This window comes from Mercurialis annua, linkage group LG5, assembly GCF_937616625.2.
Source record: "Mercurialis annua linkage group LG5, ddMerAnnu1.2, whole genome shotgun sequence".
Taxonomy (NCBI): Eukaryota; Viridiplantae; Streptophyta; class Magnoliopsida; order Malpighiales; family Euphorbiaceae; genus Mercurialis; species Mercurialis annua.
The window spans coordinates 6,670,687-6,694,055 of NC_065574.1; the positions used below are offsets into that span (position 1 = coordinate 6,670,687).

A 23,369-nucleotide genomic window follows, 5' to 3' on the forward strand; every position below is an offset into this window, starting at 1 on the left:
TTCGCATTGCCCACAATACAACAAATATACTTATTTGTGTTGAATTGTATTATATTTTTTATATATTTATAAAATTTTAAATATTTAGTACATTAAATTGAATTATTTTGTTAATTATCATAAATATTTAAATAATATTTTTATAAATATATCCTTAAATTTTTGTTATTTACACGTTTCCCCCACGTTTTGTGTCCTTCATTTTGAAAAACTTTCGTTTTCCCGTGTCCGTTTCGTATCGTTTCCGTTTCCGTGCTACTTAGCTTAATAGAATTTCAATCCAATCTACCAGTATGGTTTAGATTTTTCAATTACAACTTCTTTTACTTTAACTGAATCTTAACAGTATTATTTTTCAAAGGCTTAATGGCAAAAAAAACCCAAACCTTTACGAATTGTTGCAATTATATCCAAACCTTTTAATTTTTGCAATAATATCCAAATTGCATTATTTTGTTGCAATAATATCCAAATTGCACTTTTTATATGAATTTTTTTTGAGTTTTTTGCCATTTTTTGGAACTTTTACTATATTATTACACATCAAAATATAATAATAGCCTAATATCTTAATTGAAAACAACAAGTTTAGCCATCAATTTGACTATTATTGCTACAAAAATGCAATTTGGATATTATTGCAACAAAAAAAATGCAATTTGGATATTATTGCAAAAATTAAAAGGTTTGGATATAATTGCAACAAATCGTAAAGGTTTGGGTTTTTTTTACCATTAGGCCTTTTTCAAATATAAAATTTTTTTCAGTTAACTCGGTTTATGGAAAAATTCTTAGGTAAATTTGGTCTACCACGTCATCCGTAGACCAAACCTATCACATTATGACACATCATTAAAATGATGGCAATTTTGTAATATTACTATTTAAAGGTGCAAATAAGTAAAAAACGAATTTACAAGATTGCCATCACTTTAATGACGTGTCATAATGTGATAGATTAGTCTACGGATGACGTGGTAGACCGAGTCTACATAAGAATTTCTCCAGTTTATGATAATATTAATTACAAATTTGAATCCGAATTGATAGAATGCAACTTAAATTCATGGTTACTTTATTTTAACTGTTCTATCATTAGAAAAAAAAACAATAATTGCTCCTCCATGATAAGTAAACAAAATAATTTTTATTTTGTAAAACAGTAAAATAGCCATAAAATACATCTAAATACATCTCTCTTATTTGGATTAATAATTCAAGTACTCATTTTTTTTTATTTTAACCTTTTTAGAATTAGGCAATATTTTACTAAAATCATATTTCCTCTCACAAACGCTCTACTTCAAACAATGATAAAAAAAGAGGTTATTTTTAAAATACTACGTGTAAGTAAATGTTGTTCAGGACTTTGAGTTATCGGGGTTAATATGTTGAAAACAACCCTTTTAACATTTTAAACTTAGAGTACCGAGTTATTACAATATTTATGAGGTACTAGCGTCGTTTTACGAGTTTTATAAAATAAAATTATAACGGATTATTGAAGACGGAGCAGTATCACAGAAAAGTAAATACTAGGAGGAGGAATATAGGTGGGAGGCACAGGTGGGCCAAGGGGCGGCAGACTCCATGCCCCACCGATGTCTACGCCACCGTCTACATCATGAACGTAAAATTATTTACAAAACGGCATTACAATAAGAGATACTAAGGCAGTAAGCAAAGCATGATGAGCCACCAATACCGTATTCATAATTTAATTTGTTCACCCTTGACCGGAACTATAATTAACTATCAACTGAAAATCCTTGACCGGAACAAATTAACTATAATACATCAAGTATCAGCCACTGTTTAATATATATTCTAAGTTAAATCTAATTATCATTTGCTGCATTAAAATTACATCATACAAAAATTAGATGTAAAAATCTCTGGTTAAAAGAAATTATATTTTGGAAATTACTATCTTTTTTCTTTTAAATAATAAATAGCAATAGAGGTAAAAAAATATATATTCTTTTCTATTCAATATTTTATTTTTTTTCTCTTTTAATTATAAATTTATAACAGAAGTGCAAATATGAAACTAATGTTTTTAATCTTTTTTTTTTTAAAAAAACCTTTATTGATCAACTAAAATATAAATTGTATACCTTTTTTTTTAGAAGATATATATTTTATACCTAACATTGCCTTTATGCTAATTTAAAACTCATAAATATGAAGAATTTAATATACACAATATATGCATGAAACACGGAGTAAGAAACACATTTGACTATGCAAAAGTTTTTTTCCATACCAAATGGACAGCAGCAAAAAATTTAAAATTAAATTATGTAATTAACAAATTAACATCCAATCTTGTCAACATCAATTGAGTTTATAAGACACATAATATATATATTCCCATTAAAGAGGTGTACAATTGTGGAGTTTAATTAGTTGATAATAAATAGAAATAGTACTATAGGAGTCTATAATAAATGCTAATACATATAATGGCAATTGGAGATTAGGGCTCACTAAATGGAAATATTACACCCAAAAGGAAAAATAAAATTTAGCATAAACTATATTATATATGTAACTTTATATTATCACAATGAAAAGAGGTAGCAACAAAAGGAGCTAATATGGTGTCTTGTTACTTGTCAGTATATGTGTGTGTAGTAGCTAGGTTATAACTTATAATTAACCATACACATAGAGCAGTGACCAATTGCTACCTACTAATTAATCTACAAATCCATGATCAATCAATTCTTTATATATAATAATAGAAATGGGGAACCTTTCATTTATAAAGACAACAATTATGTTATTACTTTTGTATTGTATTGTATATTAATGTAAAAATCTATACATTTTGATGCGTTTGAACTATAGAATCAGCAATGAAGCCAGAATTAGGGTACGAGTTGTTTAAATCGCAATATACATTATATATGAAAATATATTTTAAAAGTTGGAAGGGCTAAATTGCAATGTACTGTAATTTTATGTACTAATTTATATAATTTTTATAAATTGAAGGAACAATATACAGAAATTTTATGTATTAATTTAACTTTTGAAAATTTAGAGTAACTAGAGTGTATAACGTTAGAGTAATTTTTGGCCACTCCAACTGTTACTTATTGATTATTTTTATCCCGCATTTTTATTCAATTTTTAGCCGTTATTCTTTTTTCTTTATAGCTCCGTCGCCGAATATTATGATATTAGTCTAGTTCAATAAAAGGAAAAAACGTATGTAAATCAATTTTTTTTGTCTATTTGATGAATGTAGCACAGTTAAATATAAAAATTGCTTATATAAAAGATTAAATCTATCTGAAGTGGTAATAACATGTTAGAGATATTTAAAAAAAAAAAAACATGTTAGATATACATGAATTGGTCCCTCTACATAAAAACAAACCAACCAAAATGAAGGGGTAAACTAAAGCTGCTTTAAAATGCCTTCATTTCTGGTGTGCTATATTTCGCGGCTTGTGATTCATTTTTAGTACAATAGTACCATTGCATTTAATGAATTTTAAGATAAATGCACCAAATTTCTTAAATTTGAATGTCTGCAAAGATTGCTCTATATCATGGGGTAAGCATTCGCTAACCGAATCAAACTAAACTCCTTTAAACTAATCAAACCGAACTCTCCCAAATTTAAAATCAAATTCAACCAAAGGTTTTTTTTTTTTTTTTTATAATTTGAGAGGAGAGAACACTTATGGGAGAAATTGAATTTATGACTTTGGCAGTTTGATGTCCAGTGCTTATACCATTTGAGATACAACTCTAATTGAAACTGAACTCATAAAAATAAAACTGAATCAAAAACTATTTTTTTCTAAATTTCAGACGATTCAGTTGAACCGATTTAAAAACAAAGAAAATATAAAAAAGTTAAGTATTTGATTATTCGGTCATTTTGATTAATTTGAATTTTTAAAATTCAAAACTAAAACCGAACTAAAAAAGTTAAAAATTAAAACTAAATCAACCTCTAATTTAACTAAATCAAACTGATCAAAAGTCGTCAATTCAATCGGTTAACTCGGTCGGCTCAAAATCCTACTCACCCCTAATATCATGTTCTTCATTTACTACATTTTTGGTGAAACTTTTGAAAAAAATAAAGCTAACTGGAGCGTAAAAAAATTTAATCATCAGGAAACTTTGTACCCTTGTAAACTTTTTAACCCAAGGTAAATTACTATTTTGGTACAAAAATGACCTTAATGTTTATCACATATTTGATCTTTTTATATTAGTCGGATTTCAATTATAATTTTTATATCGCGTTAATAAAAAAACACATGACGTAACAAAAACATCCGTTCTCATTAACTAATATGATGGGACACTGTTTTCTTGCCACAAGACTTCAAACGGGCGTGACTAAAAATGAAAAAAATAGAGAAAAGATATAAAAAAATGATCCTAATGTTTATTCTAATTTTCACTTAGTCACTCATATTTTTAGATATCAATTATAACCTTAATACTAATAAAATATATATTTTAGACACAACAATTGACGAAACTGGATATCTACATTAATAATTATGACGTGATATCAACTTAAGGACTTATGGACATGAAAAACCTCAATTTAATAAAAAATAATATTATAAAAAAAATTAAATGATAAATTTGATAATTTCCTACTGTCTTATTTACAAACGAAAACACAAATCATGGTTCTCGATCTACCACCACCGCCTAAGGTATCATATAACTCCAGACCAAATATTCACATGCCAGCACTCAAGAGAATTCATTTTTTATTTACACTAATTATAAATGCCATCTAATTCTTTTTACTACTAACTTTTATTAAATCAAGATTTCGCATATGTCCATAATTTTTTAAATTGATGTCACATCATATTTGTTAATGGAGACATCCAACTCCGCTAATCGCTGTGTTTAGAATAAAGGTTTTATTAACATTAATATTATAATTTAGATCTGAAAAATATTAATTAACTAAGTGAGAATCAAAGTAATTATTAAGGTCATTTTTATGCATTTTCCCCAACCATGTTTGTTAAAATTCGTGCCTAACGGATAGCTAACGGAATGGAAGTTCTTGACTTCATGTTATGTTGTGTGTTTTATTAACGGAAAAAATACAAAGTTTATAATTGAGGTCGGAAAAATATAAAGACTCCGAATTCAAGTGAGATTTGGGATACATTCTTGTGTCATTTTGATTTTTTCAACCTTTTCCCTTTTATAAGCTTTCACCCTCATTTCTTTGGATGCAAGGACATGGGTAAAGGCCCACTGCCCCAACTATGGTCTAAAATTAGGCCACAAACTAAGGTTTAAGATTTTTAGAATTTTTTACCCAAATTTCGTTTTTTTAATTTATTCAAAGTTTAATTAAATTTTATAAATTATTTAATTACATATCTAATTAAATTTTTATTTAAAATTATTTAATATTTTTAAGATAAAAAATTTATCCGATTTTTTTAAGTAGAAAGCAACATGATATTATTTTATATTAAGTTGTTTTTAATGTTTTTATTTTTATAGTAACAAAATTGTTCGAAATTTCCAATTTAGAGTAAAACTGAAAGTCGAAAATGCAAAATAGAGTAAAATTGATAATTTTAAAGCGTCAGAATGCTATTAAAAAATAATTTAAAACTCAGTAGTTTTTGAAATATTTTAATTAATAAAAAGCCGACAACTCTATTTAAACAAAAAAAGTATAATTTATTGTGAACAATTTAAATAATTTATAAATAAATTAGGGTTATTGTTATAAAATATTATCACTTTTTGTGTTATTTTCGATTTAAGCATATTCTACTAAATGTGTCACCATACATTTCAGCTTTTATTTAGCATATAGAAGTTAATTTTTGGCCAAATAATAAAAAAGACCAATTCTTTCATGAAAGTTTCATAAGAATCCAAACCTTTCAATTTTATCCAATTTGTCCTGAAATGTATGATTTCGTTTCAATTTTGTCCAATTACACAATTTTGCTTATGTGGCACTGATGTGTGGCTTTGCCACATTGGTGCCATGTAGACGCCACATGAGAAAAATTACATAATTGGATAAAATTGAAACGAAATCATGCATTTTGAAGACAAATTGGATAAAAATGAAAGTTTTGAACTTTTGTGAAACTTTCATGAAAAATTTGGCCATAAATTTATCATTCTATGACGTTTTACATTTACAGTCTAAATGCTATATATAATGTCGTTTTATTCATTTAAAATGTCAATTGACATTATTTTATGAAAAATTTACGCTTAAAACGTCACTGAACTATATGATGAAAAGTTTGAAAAAAATCATAATATGAGATGAGATGTTTTGTATATTGATTAAAGTGAAAAAAATAAAATAAAAAATAAAATACCAATCCTATAGCTTATAAATTCAATTCTACAAATTTAAATTATATACGTAATGAAATTTCAAACCCAAACTCCTTACCCTTGGAGACTCTTAGTGGCGATAGATTGAGCTCAAATTTTTAATTTTTTTTTATTGCGACAATGAGATATTTGGAGAATTCTAATACCATTTAATTAAAATATTGATCTCTACATATTTTATTTAGGTCATGCCTGCCTTAGTAAACACATGTATTTCAATATCTTAAACAATTTGAATAAAGAGGCATTCCACTCCACAAACTTGTAAATCAGAATCAATTAACTCACATTTATTTATTTTAATTAATTAAAAAGAATTTTTTATATTTTTAAATTCATTAAAAGTAATATTTTCCATTTTCAAATCAATTAAAGATAAAATTAGATTATCTCAATTTCCGTACTTATTTATTTTATACAATTTCATCCTATTTAAAATTAAAAAATATTTTTATTTATTAATTATAATAATTAAATTTAAGTTAATTGATCCGACGTACAAATTCAGGTACCGGGACGATCCTTCCCTCAAATTTTGTTCATATCTAAATTGCATCAGTCAACGTTCAATAGTAACTTGCCTCCAACAACTCCATTTCTTAGTCACATTGAATTTTGGATCCAACATCCTCTTAATTAATTACATCTCCATCTCGAGATTCTTTCCGCAAGCAAAAAAAATGCAATAACGCTCGTAAATTTACTTAGATTCTGCCATTCTGGTCAAACTTTGATATACCCAGTTCATAAAACACCTCAAAATCAAGAACCCATGGAGGAATCTCAGTCCGAAAGAAACCCAAATGACTGTAAAGTTGGACTATTAGATTTCATGTTGAGGCCAGTGCAATGGTTCAAAAAGCTTGGTCAAGAGTTGCATTGGAGCTTTGTTTTAGGAGTGGTGTTAATCTATGGAATTAGTCAAGGATTTGGTGTGGGACTCAGTAAAGTTAGTACTCAGTATTATATGAAAGATGAGCAGAAGTTACAGCCTTCTGAAGCTCAGGTTTATTTTGGGTTGCTTCAACTTCCTTGGATTGTTAAGCCTTTATGGGGTCTTTTAACTGACTCTGTTCCTATTCTTGGCTACCGTAGACGGCCTTATTTTGTTTTTGCAGGTGAAGTTTGTGTTCTTTCTTGTTTAAGTTATCTGTGTTATTATATACTTGGATTGCTTATTTGAAGTTGGATAAGCTGTTTTACATTAGTCAATTTGTGTTCTGTCGATAGATAGGTGTGTTATGTGCATTTAATGCGATTTATGATGTGGTGTTTGATTTAGGGAAAATTATAACACAACCGTTGTGCCATGTCATTCGTGCTTTACAAATCAATAATATTTTAGCCGTGTGGAAAATTTAATAGCAAATGCTCATTAGCTGGTTGTAAAAATGACATGACGCAGCGGTTGTATGAGATAAACACTCTTGATTTAGAGGTGCGTGATTCTTAGTATTTGCTCTTTAATTAGGTTATAAATGTAGGATTATGAAACTTCATAAGTGTTTCAGGAAAAGGAAATTTTACTTGGACTTGGAAAGTTTCCGCGCAACATAAATCGGCAGAAGTATTGGTTTTCTTAGTAGTATTCTATGTAAAGTTGATGTCATTATTGCATTTTCTATGATTAGTAAGCCAAATGCAGTTGTTAACTAGGATGGGTATACCTTATGTCAGGTGTGCTTACTGCGACGGCGATGCTTGCGCTGTCACTACAAAAGAACCTGCATCTTGCTTTTGCTCTGCTATATCTAATGGCTGGAACTGCTGGCGTGGCTATAGCCGATGTGACTATTGATGCGTGTGTTACACAGAATAGCATAAGTCATCCTTCTCTTGCCGGTGATATGCAAAGCTTGTGTGGACTCAGCTCTTCCATTGGGGCACTTGTTGGATACACACTCAGTGGCTTTTTGGTTCACATAGTTGGTCCTAAAGTTAGTTCCTTCCTATTCATATTTATCAATGGTTGAATTCATTTATGAGCTCAATTCAGTTACATTGCCTCTTAGACATGTTAATATTCAGTTGAGCCAATTCTTTTACCCTGTCTGGATGAACACATATGAGAATACCGCCCATTTTTTTATTACTCAAAACGGACTAAAACAAAAGAATCAGATTTGCAGGTTCCGTTTAGCCTGACTTAATTTTGGTTCTTAATTATTATGAATCTAATTGCGTTCAATGGGTAGGAGCATTATCAACTTACTTTCTTAAATTTACCCTCTATTCACCTGTTAAAATGCTGCTCTTATCTGGCAGGGTGTCTTTGGGTTGCTCAGTATCCCAGCAAGCATGGTCATTTTGGTAGGAATAATCCTTAGGGAATCCCGCGGGCATCGATTTGCTTATAGAAGAGTAAGCGTATATAAAATTTTCATTCAACACATTTATATTTCAGCTTTTGTTCTATGCTCATATGAACTCATTGATTTAGGTAAACGAGAAGTTTTTGGATAATAGTAAGGCTATGTGGATGACACTCCAATGTAGGGATGTATGGAGGCCATGTTTATACATGTACCTGTCACTTGCATTAAGCTTACATATTCATGAAGGAATGTTCTATTGGTATACAGATGCTAAAGGAGGTCCATCTTTCTCAAAGGTAAATTGTTTCGCTTATTGTATACTTTAGATGGACTCAGGTTCGTGTATCAGATATAAGTACTTGCTCGGAAATCTAATTTGCATATTCCAAAACTTCTTTACCTTTTCTCCTTATCTAGTCCCTAATATCTGGCAATTTGCATCCTTCTCTACCCAAATTTCTCCTTCCTGGTCTTACTTGACAATTTGATTTCCACGTTCAGAATGAATTGGAATGAATCGCATATATAGTAAGGTGAAGTGGCACTTAGTTAGGACAAATATTTGGTTGACTGGTATGGAAAAAGTGTAATCTTTTAAGGAGAGAGATTAACTAAATGACATAGTAATGGTAGAAGTTGAAATAGTATCCAAAAGGCTACTGGATTTTGGCATCAAACAGAGTTGAGCGGAGAATGATTCTGTTATTTCATAAGAGTTTGAAAATGCTCCAAACAGTGATTGATTACTGTTTCAAAAAGTAGGAAGATTGACGAATCCGCATCATTATTTGAAAACTCATGAATCTTCAAACAATGGGGAAACCTTGAAAGTCTTTTAGGGAACTTTAGGTGCCAAACTTAAAAATCTATGCCTTGTATGGTTGACATAACCAAATGTAGTCATTCAGAGCTTATGCAATATGTTGTACATCTCAGAATGTAAGTTATCCATGGGATATAGGATGTCACCTTGGATTAAAGATCAAGTCAGTTCATTAGTACTTAATATTGGGGTGTCGATCTTTTGTTTAGCAGCATAAGATGCAGGGCAATAACAAAGGCTCCGTTAACTCTAAAACTGAGCACTTCCGAAGTGCTCAATACGTAGAGCTTGTTTTTGTTAATAAAAATGCTAAGTTGGTTCTACTCAATAGTTATTGATTCTTTTATCAAATTTTTTGAACCTCGCCTACACTTTATCAAATTCAAGTGTAAGTTAGAGCCATCAGATTTATTTTTTATATACATATAAAAAACATATAAGCTGAACTTGATGACTGTCCTAAACTAAAGAACTTTTAAAAGCCCAATTTAGTATTTTTAATTAATGGTGCAATTGGTTTATTGCAATCTATGACATTATCGATACTATAATCACTTTAACTACATTGTGCTTTGCATGCATCGTGACCTTTTTTCTCTTTCCATGTATTCTTTAAAAAAAACTCGTCTCTATAATATTCTTAAAATTGATTGAATGTATGTATAAGTACAAATCCACAATCATTTTAGAAATTTCATACTTGTGAATCGCCGCCCATGAACTCTTTACTTTCTTTGTGTACAGGAAGTTGTTGGGTCTATATTCTCGGTGGGCGCAGTTGGTTCTCTCTGTGGTGTGCTAATCTACCAAAATTTGTTAAAGGACCATCCTTTTAGAGACATACTTTTTTGGTCTCAGTTACTGTATGGTGCATCAGGATTGCTAGATTTAGTACTGGTCTTACGTCTAAACTTAAGGATTGGTTTGCCTGATTATTTCTTTGTTGTTTTCGATGAAGCCGTTTCTAAAATGATTGGACGCATTAAATGGATGCCTCTTCTCGTGCTCAGTTCCAAGCTTTGCCCAGCTGGTATAGAGGGTACTTTCTTTGCTCTGATCATGTCAATTGATCATGTCGGTTTGCTTTCATCAACTTGGGCAGGAGGTCTCTTACTACACGTGTTAAACGTTACACGAACACAATTCGACAATCTTTGGATGGCTATTTTGATCCGGAGCATGCTTAGACTGGTTCCAATTGGCCTACTATTTCTGATACCCAGAAGTGATCCCAACTCAGCTATCCTTCCAGAGGAGATGTTGAAAACCAAAAAAGGTGATGATATGCTTGAAAATGAAAATCTGGAAATGACCTCCCTTGTTGATAGTTCTTGAATTACAGTACGTAAAATGAACTTTCTGGGAATTGCTACTTTCTTCATGACAAGTAGTAATCTGAAGTTAGATCATATTTTCTGGTTCGATTAGATATTCCTGTTTATCCATTTTTGAGAAAATATCAGGAATTCTCATCAGGAATTCTTCATGATGACCGTGTCTCTTTCTTCTCCCCACAGTTCACGAAAAAGAGTGGCTTGGTCGACCATTTATGAGTTAATTTCCACGAAAATTTCATACAATTTGAGCATCAATTAGGCAATTTTTGTACATCAATGTGTAATATTTCCGGTAGGGAACACTTTAGATTACTGATAAACTCTGCAATCAAAGTTGAAGCAAAGATACAGACATGTTTACACATTCTTGAAGAAATACCTCAAACATGAAATTTTTCTACAGGGCCATTTATCTGTCTTTTGTTTGCATATATTTTACAGATTCTGTTATATCATTTTTTTTAATTTTGATGTGGCATGGATTTTGTCCTGAATACTTTTGCTTATCATTTTCTGCATGGCATTTTTTAGATTCCTTGTACAAAGATTCTTTAAATTTTGTTTCCATTTTATGCAGTAAAGTTGACAGAAATGAAATTTCCTGTGCTTGATTTGAAGTCTCATGAAAAGCTAAAGTTTCATGACCTCATCAACTGATAATCCACAGAAACATATAGAATCTTTCTTTTATATTCAAACAGATCTTGCAGGATAAATATACAATTTGCACAGATTCTTTTCCTGTGCCTGGAACACCAAATAATTACTCAAGAAAATGGAAAAGGCATTTACATATTCAATCAATGGTCGGTTTTCATCACCGGGCGATCGGGATGAAAGCTTCCAACATACTCAGTTGAAATTGCAAGCTTCTGCTGCAAATCCCAACCTGGATTCTTTAGTATCATATACAACCCTCAGGTTTCTCTGCTGATAATTTCCAATTATCGGTATCTCGTAGTCGAACGAGAGACTAGCAAGAGCCAAACAGACCTGAGATGCATCAGTTTTCACAAAATAGAAAATCCCAGTTACATCTACAATCATCTCAGCATTTCCCTCAAACTGAAATTTTATTGTAGGAACGTCAACTTCTTCATATCCACTTAGGTTAAAGCAAGAATCTAGTATCGAAAAAGGCGGTGCAGTCGGAAACCTAGAAAACTGCTTCAGAAATTCCGTCTTCAGAACACTGTAAAGCGCAGGAGGAAGCCTGGTAATAACCGTCCCCGAATCAATCAAAATTCCACCTCGTCCAAAGCCCGAAGCTTGTAATGCCACCCCGCCGATGCTAACACCGGTTAGGTTAAGAAAGTAGAAAGTTGGTAATTGAGGATTAACAATCATTCTAGTGTAAGAAATTGGAGTTATGTTCTTGTAAACTGAAGAATTAGTATTACCACCCAGAACTAACGAACCTGAAGAATCAGAAGCTGTAGTAGGCAAACAATAAGAAAAAACGCCTTCAAAAATTGCCGAAGTTTGAGAAATTAACGAAAGATCACTTCTTCCTAATCCCATTAAACCCGAAGCACCACCAAATAAACCTTTATTATTCCTCCCACACCCAAAAACAAAATTCCTGACAGGAATTTTCCCAAAACTGAGCTGTTCAATACCCAACTCGCCACGAGTATAAGATCCGTCGCCATAATTAACGATATAATTACAAGTCGGCGTATCAGTACCACAGACTCCTACATTTCCTGTTGCATATTCTAGAGATTGACAAGTTGATGAATTGCATAAAATTTTCTGGTATGAGGAAGATCTTGAAGGATTGAAAAGAGGATCTTTTTGGTTATAACAGAGTCTACAAGGTTGGCATTGAACCCATGTTAAGTCACTTCCTGTGTCTACTATCATGGTCATGTTTTGACCACCTAATTCAACCGTTACAATGTAGTTTAGTGTTTGAAGTCTTATACCAGAAATTAAGGGGATTTGACTATCAACAGAATTAACCGAATTTCCGGAGATGATTTTTTGAATTCGGGATTGAAGCGATTGAACGCGGAGTTTATCGAGAATCAAGCTTTTCTGTAGCTTCTTGTTCCAATCAGCAATCTTTCCTGATGCACTGCAGGAATCTTTGTGCTTCATTTCCAATACTGTTGCACCATTCTCCCATCCTGAAGTAGAAACATAATTAATTAAAAGATAATTAAATTGGAATATTCTAATCTACAATTGGAAAAATTGTTAGACGGACTCAACCTATCACGTAGAATTATGAATTTTTCAATTATAATTTGACATACTCATAATATAATTAAATTTTAAAATTAATAGAAGTCACATCATTTCACTTTAAAACACTTTCAATCAAGAACTAATATATATGACTTATACTAATTGGCATTATAACATAATTTAAACACGTGTCCGATTATGAGTGGAAAAGTTATAATTTTACGTGATGAATTTTCAAAAACATTCTCATACACATGAAAAAACCAAAAAAGGAAAAAAATACCAAGAAAGGAAAAAAAGGTTGAGTAAACAAGGAAAAGTACACGTACATACATAAATATTAGGCTATTAATTACCATTTGTAAGGTATAAATAGCTCTAAGTACAAAATTGTGTAGAATGTTGCATGCTAATATGGAAAGAAAAAGGAAATAAAGTTTTTTTTTTCTATTTTAAAGAAGATTGAAAGATTTTAGGTCAGATTTTCACTCCCTATAAGAAAGTTAAAAGTCTTAAAGAAAAAGAGAGACACCAATAAATAATGTTTCGTTTCACTAAAAAAATGAAAAAAAGAAAAAGATACAGATTACAGATCCCAAAGTGAAGAATAATAGAATAAAGATAGTGAAAGAAAAGAGACTAATATTATTAAATTCATAAAACTAATATTTAAACCATCCTTTTATTTTGGTAAGACTCACTGGATTTTTGTGAAATACAAGTTGATGAATTAGTGTAGCTGTTACTCTTCAGCTTCCATTGATATTCTTGAAGTTTAAGGACTTCATTTTCTTGAAAAGCTGACTGAATTACAGTACCATTAACATTAACAATGGCAAGAAAAAGAAGAACTGATGCGTAATAATAGTGTTTAAGAAGCAGAACAGAATCTAGTTTTGGTTGAAGCATTGTTGGTGAGGATGGAGAAGAAAGATAAGAGTAATATGAATATGTGAGGTATGAGGAAGAAGAAGAATGGTAATAGTGGGGGGAGATTGAGATTCTTGAGGTTGGAGTTTGGGAAGACAACAAAAGAGGAAGGGCTGGCTTTAGGACCCCACTCTTTGCATGACAAATTATTGGGGATTCACGTGCATTTCATACACTCAAATAGTTTTAGTTGCTTAGTTTAGTTTAGTCGAGCTAGAGTCTTCTAAATCCAAAACCTTAACTACGACTTTACAATTTTAGGTTTGCACGTCATATTTAAATTTATTTTTTTTTAACTATTTTTAAAATATAGCAATTCTTTTAGAATAAACTCAATGACGGAATTGAAATGTAAATCTAAAGTATGAATCACGAAAGAAAAAAAAGCGGCTCGACGATAAAAATATTGATAAGACCATGATTGGACTACATAAGCGCTTTTTTATTTGCTTTTAAAAACGCTATTGTCATTTCATTTGTTGTTGATAAGTAGAGTTTTGATTTTAACAAGATATAATTATAGCAATTTATGTTAAAAATTGTTTATATGAAGTTAAAAATTTATGTAGTTAAGATGTGTTTATTGATATAAAAACAATTATTTCATAAAAAATATGTATTAAATATGATAAAGAAAACGATAATGGCCGTTTTGTAAAAGTCATATAATTCAATATTTTCATAAAATTTATACCCTTAAATTTATAGACTCAAGTAGAGGTTAATATAGAAATCTTTATTAAAATTCAGATATATTGTAACGGATATGTAATTAATCTATATTAGCTTATTGTAAAATACTGAAAATGTACATTAATGAAATAGATGATTTAAATGAATAATTCAATAAAGAGATTATATTAATTTGTGTGGGTAGTATTGGAGTGGTGGGTATGATGAAAGGAAGTAGTAATTATTTAGAATGATGTTTAATGGTATGCTAAGCTTTCATAAGAAAAGGACTCGACCCATCACGGAATCAACTGTCATTCCATTTGAATTATGAACACACTCACTCACTCACACAAATTAGAAGAAGTGGATGATAATGATGATTGATGATTGGTGGAGAAACATGTTAGGGCATGTTGTGTGTTTGATGTTGTCCCTTTCTATTATGGGATTACTTACATGTGATCATATCTATTCAACATATATACTTGCTTTAGTATTTGGCTCAATGCATTTTTTGATCCCTAAATTTTTATTCAATAACTTATCTGATTTTTATCTTTCGATTTAATATATCGAACATTTTAATTTATTAATTTCGGATGCTTAATTTCTAAAATTGTATTTTTAATAATTGTTTGACCTCCTCTTATCCATATGAACAAAGCGTTTGGTTACAACTAAAAAAAACGCGTGAACACATATTTTAGATGACATGTCATTTGGTCAATGAATTTTGACCTTTAAATTTATACGCTTTCACCTATCTAAGCCCCAAATTTCTACTCTTTCATCCATCTGACCTTTCTATCTTCCGATTTGACTCATTTGATCAACTTTCATCACTACTGGATTTCAGTTGTTTTGCGACGGACAATTCCGTCGCAAATCACTCATAATCCGTCGCAAATGTGTATTTGCGACGGAATTAGTCCGTCGCAAAAGCTCTGGTCGCTAAAATATTAGCGACCAGAGCGTCGCAAATATGGCGACGGCCTGGCCGTCGCCATATCCAAACACACCGTCGCCAATGTCGTCTCCCAAAAAATGAAAAGGGAGACGTATTGGCGACGGATTTAAACATTTTGCGACGGAATTGATTCCGTCGCAAATATTGACATTTTGCGACGGAATTGATTCCGTCGTAAAATGGTACAAGTTTGCGACGGTTATGTGTCCGTCGCAAAATTGTATCATTTTGCGACGGAATCAATTCCGTCGCAAATTGTCAATATTTGCGACGGAATCAATTCCGTCGCAAATATCGTCGCAATTTGAACAGAATTATCTATTTTCCGTCCGTTTTTTCTATTCAATTCACGACGATTAAAATCTGTAAAATCTATTATTTGCAACTCTCATTAAAACTCAATTTCCAAAAACGACCGATTTCATATAAAAACATGTTATATTTTACATATCGTAAGAAAATATATAAAACAAGATAACACAAAATGTATAAAAGTGACAAAATACAAAATGTCAGAAATACAAACGTGACACTACAAAGTCGGAGTGTCGTCATCGTCTGAAGGACCTGGGGGTGGGCGATACTGCGGAGGAAGAGTCTGCATCATCTTCGCCATCTCGGCCTGAATAATCTCGGCCATCCTCTCATTGGTTCTCGCCTGCTGGGCACGGAGATCCTCCACCTCAGTGGTAATCTGGCGCAGTCCGTCCTGGATCCCCGCCCGCACACGCCGCTCGATCTCCTCCTCAGTTCGCTGTGACTGTGTGGACCTGGTCCTCGCCCTACTAGACGTCGTCGTATCCACGTACGCAAACTATAATTTTTTTATGTAAAGTAATTATAATTAACTAGTTATTATAATTAATTAAACGAAAATAAACTAAATTAATCTAAACTAGAGTTTTTTACCTAAACTATAAATTATAATATTTATTAATTAAATAAAATTAAATTAAATAATGAAAAACTCACTATGGCGGCTGGACAAAGGCAGCGGCAGCGGCAGCGGGCAGCGGGACGTCGACAGCGACAACAATGAGGGCGGCGGCAGTAGCGGGTATACGTCAAAACGGTCTAAAATCGAAATCATAAATTAAATCAATATACTAAACAATTAATTTAGGTTGAATAAACAAAATAAATAATTAACTAATATAACACTTACCGCCGGTGGATGAGGAGGAACAGACGGCGGCGCACGGTGGAGGAGAGAACAGGACCGGCGGCGCACGGTGGAGGAGAAGAAACAGATGGCAGCGGCTCTCGGTGGAGGAGGAGGGACTGATGGCGGCGGCGCTCGGTGGAGGAGGAGGACTGATGGCGGGGAGGAGGACTGATGGCGACCGGCAAAAGAAAAGGAAGGAGGAGGACTGGTGATGGCGGCAGAAAGCCAAACAAAATAAGAAAAAGAGTGAAGGAGGAGACCAGGTTTCAATTAGGTCTATTTTTTGCGACGGATTGTTATCCGTCGCAAAAAGTAGGCCTAATTGAAACGCACCGTTTCAATTAGAAGTTTTGCGACGGACAATAACGTCTGTTGCTAAACTTTTGCGACGGACTTTATTATCCGTCGCAAAACTTCTAATTGAAACGGTGCGTTTCAATTGAGGCAGAATTTAGCGACGGATTGAGAAATCGTCGCTAAATTTGGCCTCAATTGAGGCGCCAAATAAACCCCGCCAATTCCCGCCCTTTTAGCGACGGATTTGCGACGCCGAATCCGTCGCTAAAATGGCGGGATCACACCCGCCAACACTTTTACAACTGTGGCGACGGATTTACAACTTTGTCGCAAATTCCGTCGCCAAAACATCAAATTAGCGACGGATTTAATTTCCGTCGCAAATTTCCGTCGCTAATTTGATGTTTTCTACTAGTGCATTTGTGTCTAGTTTAGTTAGATAGCAGCCCAATATCAGTATTTTTTTGCCATATCAACACATTTGTGTTTCACTCTCTTTTAGAAGTCAAATAAGTAATATTTATAAGTTGAAATATCAGATAAATTAAACTGGAAAATGAGGAGTCAGTTGGATTAATGGATACAAGTTCATTAGTAATATTTTCTAAAGCTGTTTTTCGTTTATATAAATAAGATTTTCTATAAATATAAAACCAGAATTCACAAAAAGTATAAATCTTTCCTAATAATTTAACATAAAATAAGGTGTTTAAACAATTAATTGCATTTGTTCAAAAACCGTCTTATAGAATAAAAATAAAATTATATAACTGCTCTAATATTATAAGAATTAGATTCTCAACTTCATAATAAAAACTAACAAACTCTTCGTACAAAATAGACAAATAAACTCCATAAAAAGACAAAACAAACCCTTCGTAAATAAATAAAAATTTAACAAAATAATATCCATAAGAAAGATAAACATAAATATAAAATTGAATTGAGTATTTATTCATTGATATTTTAATTAATCATAATAAAATTATGAGAATAAATTTAGCTATTTATTTTATTTAATAAAATAAAGCAATATTAAAAAGTGATGACAACAATAAATAATAAAAAAATAAATCTTTAACAATAGCCATAAAAAGAATAAATTCTAAACGGCTAGACTTTTTATTTAAAAAAAGAAAAGTAGATTATATTAAGTTGACTTCTAACCTTAAAATATTTTTTAAAAATGTCGTTAATCACTTGTTTTCTTTTTTGATAATTATTGTTAATCATTTGTTATAACAAGGAATAACACTAACTATATCCGGCGGCAATTATGGTAAGATTATATCATTTTTTAAATAATGGTATAAGTAAACCAAATTTTATTTTCATACTTTAAATATTTTTATAGTCAGATAAGTATTATTTTAAAAGATAAAAAAGTAAAACTATAATTTTACAATTTTATAATTTTTTTTTTTTCAAAAAATCTGTAATATATGATCAAATTGTACTGCATCCATATCTATTTTCAATCACAAATTAGGCCCGTTTTCTGAGAGAAAGTCCAGGCCTTCAAATAACTAAAATGTAAAAGAGAGGTCCTGCATCATCCGAGAAAGGGGGAAAAAGAAGGCCCATTTAATAATGGCCCGTAAACTATCTCAAAGATAGCCCATAACTACCACATGGGAAAGAGTAAATAACAAAACTATACAAAAAAAAGAACAATATTACAAAAATGCTAAGTCATCTCTATTATTACATCACCACCTAAAAAAGCTAAAACTTTACATTTAATACCTTCCCAATGAGAATGCAACACATGGCACTCACAAAACAAATAAAAAAAAGTCAAAAACACGTCAGAATGGGTCAAAAACGCGTCAGAAAACGCGTCTGACTTGTGTCAGTCACGCGCGTCGGTCACGTGTCAGTCACGCGTCGGTTTGTCAAAATTATTCACATGTATCATTTATGTATCCGCGATGTATCGGCAATGTATCAGAAACATATTTAATTATCATTTTCTCTTATTTTTAAAACAAATATATATGTATTATATACACCCAAACACACATACTATTTATATTTATTATTTATATTCTTATAAAGTGTATGTATAGCATATTTTAAATTAAAAGATACATGTATTACATACTTTAAAAATACATAAATTATGTTACAAAAAGAGTATTCATAAAAAAATGTTCTTCCTACATGTTTGATGCGTGCTTTATTCTTTTATTAATTATGAATATATATATATATATATATATATATATATATATATATATATATATATATATATATATATATATATATATATTCATACACACACTCTCATATATATGTATTAATAATGTGTATGTATAACATATTGAAATTAAAGCTACATGTATGATATATTTTAATTAAAATTTACACATCAATAACAGTTTAATTTGTTACTTGATATAAACATCTTTATAATTTGGTTGTATTTTTTTAGCTCAGTTGCCTAACATTTAAAAATTATGTGTATCTTGTATGTTCTAACATATTTTAAGCATTATTGTTTCCTATATATCTATCAAAATATATGACGTGTATCTGAAATGTATTTATAACATATATCATATTAAAAAAATATGTGTTCCATATATATATATATATATAAATATGTATCCTATATATATATAAATTAAATATTAGAGATTTATCTAACAAATATAAGTAAGAAACATATCAAAATACGTTTAATTAATTAATATATATTTAAAATGTATACATTTGAACTGTTTTTTGATATGTATAATTTATATATTAAATAGAAAAACACAAATACATCCAAGATACATTTCAGATACGTCATATATACATCTCATTTTTTCAAGGTGTGACTGAATAAACTTAGTTTTTAAATTCATAAAATGGCCGAGAAAAAAGTGATGCTAAAAAGTTATAACTATCGCTCAGATAAGCATTTCCTTATATTTTCAATTATTGTAAACCATATACCAACAGTTACTCTACAATTATAATGATTCACTAGTTTAAAAATCGATCGATGTATCTACAATATATCAATGATGTATCGGTAATGTATTATTGATGTATGTGTGATGTATTTGTAATGTGTCTACAATGTATCGGTGGTACATGTATTTGAGCAGTTTCTAACATGCATTTGATATGTATAACATATGTATCTGATATGTATTTAAGATATATCTCGAAGACAGTCACATACTATTAATGGAATTTATTGAAAAACTATATCTTAGACATGATAAATCTTAAATACATAAATAATACATTTCTTTCTCATTTGCAATGCTATCATATTTTCTAAATAAATATACTGTCATTTTTATAAAATAAAAAAATTGAATTAAACTCTATCGAATTATACACTTCCAGCAAATGGATTGAATGACGAGGTTGATGAGTTTTGGTTGCAAATAATTTTCACAATTTTTCTGGCTGGCAACACCTGAACACTAGACCTCCTGAAAGTTCTAATTTCCTCCTCCACATCTTTATCCCACGATGTATCAGAGATGAATCAATAATGTATCAGAGACAACTTAAATACATTTTCTATACATCTTAGAGACAACTTAAATACATTTTCTAAAAAAAAAACTATATACTAAACTTCTCACTAAAGACACTGTTAAAACCATAAACTACAAATAAAAAAAGCACATAAGAGATGTTAGCAAATAATAATATACTATTTATATCACATAATGTATAAAAAAATAAAAAAAAACATCTCTTAAATAATATAAATAGATGATACATATGGATACATAAATAATACATCACTTTTTCATTTGCTTTATCATATTTTTTTAAAGAAATGCATTGCCATTTAACATAAAAAAATTAAATTAAATTCTATTGTTAAGAATTGAAATAAATTAATATAATTAATAACATAATTTTCATCTCTAAATCAATTTAAATAACATACAAACATAAAAAAATTAACTTATCTATGCGTCGATTAACTGTTTTTCTTAAATAATAAATTTACAACTATAATATATTTGAGATGTGTCGAAAACGTATTAGAGATGTATTGGAAATGTATCAACGATGTATTCGTTATATAAAATTTATCTTTCAAGTGGCTTTTTGTATGTTTGATTATTTTTTTATTTTTTTACATAAATTAAATTCACCACATTATAATTATTTTAACTTTTTTTAATATATTCAATCTATTTTATTTTAACTACAATAAATGTATTATACATATATCATACGTGTATCCACTAGTTGTACTAAATTAATTATTATAATTGTGTAAATATTATCCTTAATTTGATCAATATAAATGAGAATGAGTTATTTAATTTTGGGTTATAAATTCAGGGACCAGATTGGTCCATTACGCATAGAATATCTCAAAGCAGAAAAATAGATTAGTGAAAAGTTCATTATGAATCATTGTCATCTCCTTCCCAAACAATTTTTTGCAACAGTTAGGCACACCCCATTTTTTCTAACGGAAAATTGGTGCATGCCAACCCATTTCTACTCTCAGGTATTTATTTCATATTCCTTTGCTTCACTTATAGTTTATTAATTTGATTTTCATTTATTTTAAATCTGTTGGGTAATTGTTAGAAGTGGATAAAGTTAGCGTCTTGAAGCACAAAATTGAGCATCTTAGAATTAACTATATGACTTCTCTTGTGTACCTGGAAAATTCATTTTCTTTTCTAATAATTCAAAAGTAGAAAAGAAATAAATAAACTTAATAATTAAATTAACTTCAGCAAACCCACCATTACAGTACAATCTCTATTTCCCCTCTTATTAGTCTTCTTGGATCCCTCCCCCTTTTCACAAAACTCTCTTTTTCGTTCATGTAACTCGAGAAAAAAGTTTCTGGCTAATTTCTCTGTGTTTCGTTTTCACACACACAATGAAAAACAACAATAGGAGCTGACGGCGGCGATGATTTGTTGTTAGCAAAAGAAAAAAAATGAAGAAAATATAGGAGCAGAGATGTGGTATACGGAGAAAATGAAAAAGACAATATAATTTTAAATGGGTAAGAGGAAGAAGATAGAAGAAAAAGTTAACTATGGCTATTAATGGAGGAAATAAGAAAATAGAAAAAATAAAAGAAAGGAGAAAAGAAATGTGTTAGATCTATAAAAATAACAAATATGACAAATGGAAGGCTGAGATCATTTATGTATTGAATGTAATAATCTTCCGTTATTAGCTCAAAATTGTAAAGAAAAAATTAGCACATGTGTAAGATTTGAAAAGGCTTAGCATTTTTGTAAGAAAAGCCCTTATTTAGCCCATTCCTGTAATTTTCTCCATGGGAAACAACCACCATATATCAGTTGCAAACGGTGCACACTCTTGTTCTTTCTGAAACTCCAAAACTTCTTTTTGAGAATTTTTCCTTTTTGAAAAATTGAGATTTTTTTTAACCTACAATACTTATCAATTTCTGATATCAAAATGACATTTCTCATTAATTTATTGAAAAATTAAAAAAAATTAAAAAAATGCAATAATATATGTGATTTTTTAAAAGAAATTAATCAATAAAAATACTTGTGAATTTGGATTGTTATTTTCAAATTTATGTGTCAAAAGCTACACCGACAAATATTAACAATTGAAAACAACAAAAATGTGTATCATATCATATATATAACGATTTTAAGATGAGAAACATGCACACTTTTATATCATTTTTTTGTGATCAATCATGAGCTTGAATCAATTGAAACTTTGTGAAATTGTATAATTCCGATGGATAATCAGCTGAAAGTTTTTTAAAATGAGACAAGTAAAAATAATATGTCTTTTTATAAATGGAATAACATGGAGTATATTATTTCTATTATTATTTTAACATAACAAATTTATTTCTATTTAATATTATATTATTTATTTATTAACTTCAGTTACACAAAAAGACATTATATAAAAAGGAATTTTTTTTTAAATCTTAAAAAAAAGGAAATATTATACAAGAGAAAATGGTGAGAATAATGGGAAAGAAACCAACCACCTATATATGCATGTGTTGCTTTGCTACACAAAAATTCCAATCGTATGCCACATATAGAGTTAGGATTAAGTACGTATTTCGTATAATAATTTACCGTTTTCAACTCTGTATCGTAATAGCAATTTAATGAAAAAAACTAGCCAAATTGACATTTTTGAAAAGAGAAGGCGCTTATGGAATTTATGTGTAATTTTTCCATTATACAATATGCTTTATAAGTGGCTTGTTTGACGGTCAACAAAAAGCCAAAAGGAAGAGAAATCCAAGTTGGAAACATTATCCAAAACGGCATCCAAAAATAGCACCTTAAGT

General features: G+C 30.2%; 2 protein-coding genes across 2 annotated transcripts; one reads left to right on the plus strand and one right to left on the minus strand.

Annotated features, from left to right (window-relative positions):
• Positions 1–6,904: 6,904 nt before the first annotated feature.
• On the plus strand, positions 6,905–11,261 carry LOC126682115 (probable folate-biopterin transporter 3). Its single transcript, XM_050377681.2, has 5 exons — positions 6,905–7,496; positions 8,056–8,315; positions 8,644–8,739; positions 8,819–8,989; positions 10,261–11,261. The coding sequence occupies exons 1-5, from the start codon at positions 7,151–7,153 to the stop codon at positions 10,849–10,851; spliced, it is 1,464 nt and encodes a 487-aa protein (XP_050233638.1). The 5' UTR covers positions 6,905–7,150; the 3' UTR covers positions 10,852–11,261.
• A 264-nt stretch (positions 11,262–11,525) lies between these two features.
• LOC126682114 (aspartyl protease family protein At5g10770) lies at positions 11,526–14,077 on the minus strand. The gene is made up of 2 exons (XM_050377680.2): positions 13,748–14,077; positions 11,526–12,985 (listed from the first exon to the last, which is right to left on the minus strand). The coding sequence occupies exons 1-2, from the start codon at positions 13,953–13,955 to the stop codon at positions 11,706–11,708; spliced, it is 1,488 nt and encodes a 495-aa protein (XP_050233637.1). The 5' UTR covers positions 13,956–14,077; the 3' UTR covers positions 11,526–11,705.
• Positions 14,078–23,369: the final 9,292 nt, after the last annotated feature.

Bases quoted from the DNA above. Each gene is read 5' to 3' on its own strand.
- LOC126682115 (XM_050377681.2), top strand. From the start codon at position 7,151: ATGGAGGAATCTCAGTCCGAAAGAAACCCAAATGACTGTAAAGTTGGA. The intron at 7,497-8,055 runs GTGAAGTTTGTG...ACCTTATGTCAG, and splicing joins GCCTTATTTTGTTTTTGCAG to GTGTGCTTACTGCGACGGCG. The intron at 8,740-8,818 runs GTAAGCGTATAT...TCATTGATTTAG, and splicing joins ATCGATTTGCTTATAGAAGA to GTAAACGAGAAGTTTTTGGA.
- LOC126682114 (XM_050377680.2), bottom strand. From the start codon at position 13,955: ATGCTTCAACCAAAACTAGATTCTGTTCTGCTTCTTAAACACTATTAT. The intron at 12,986-13,747 runs GTGAGTCTTACC...TTTCTACTTCAG, and splicing joins TTGTATTTCACAAAAATCCA to GATGGGAGAATGGTGCAACA.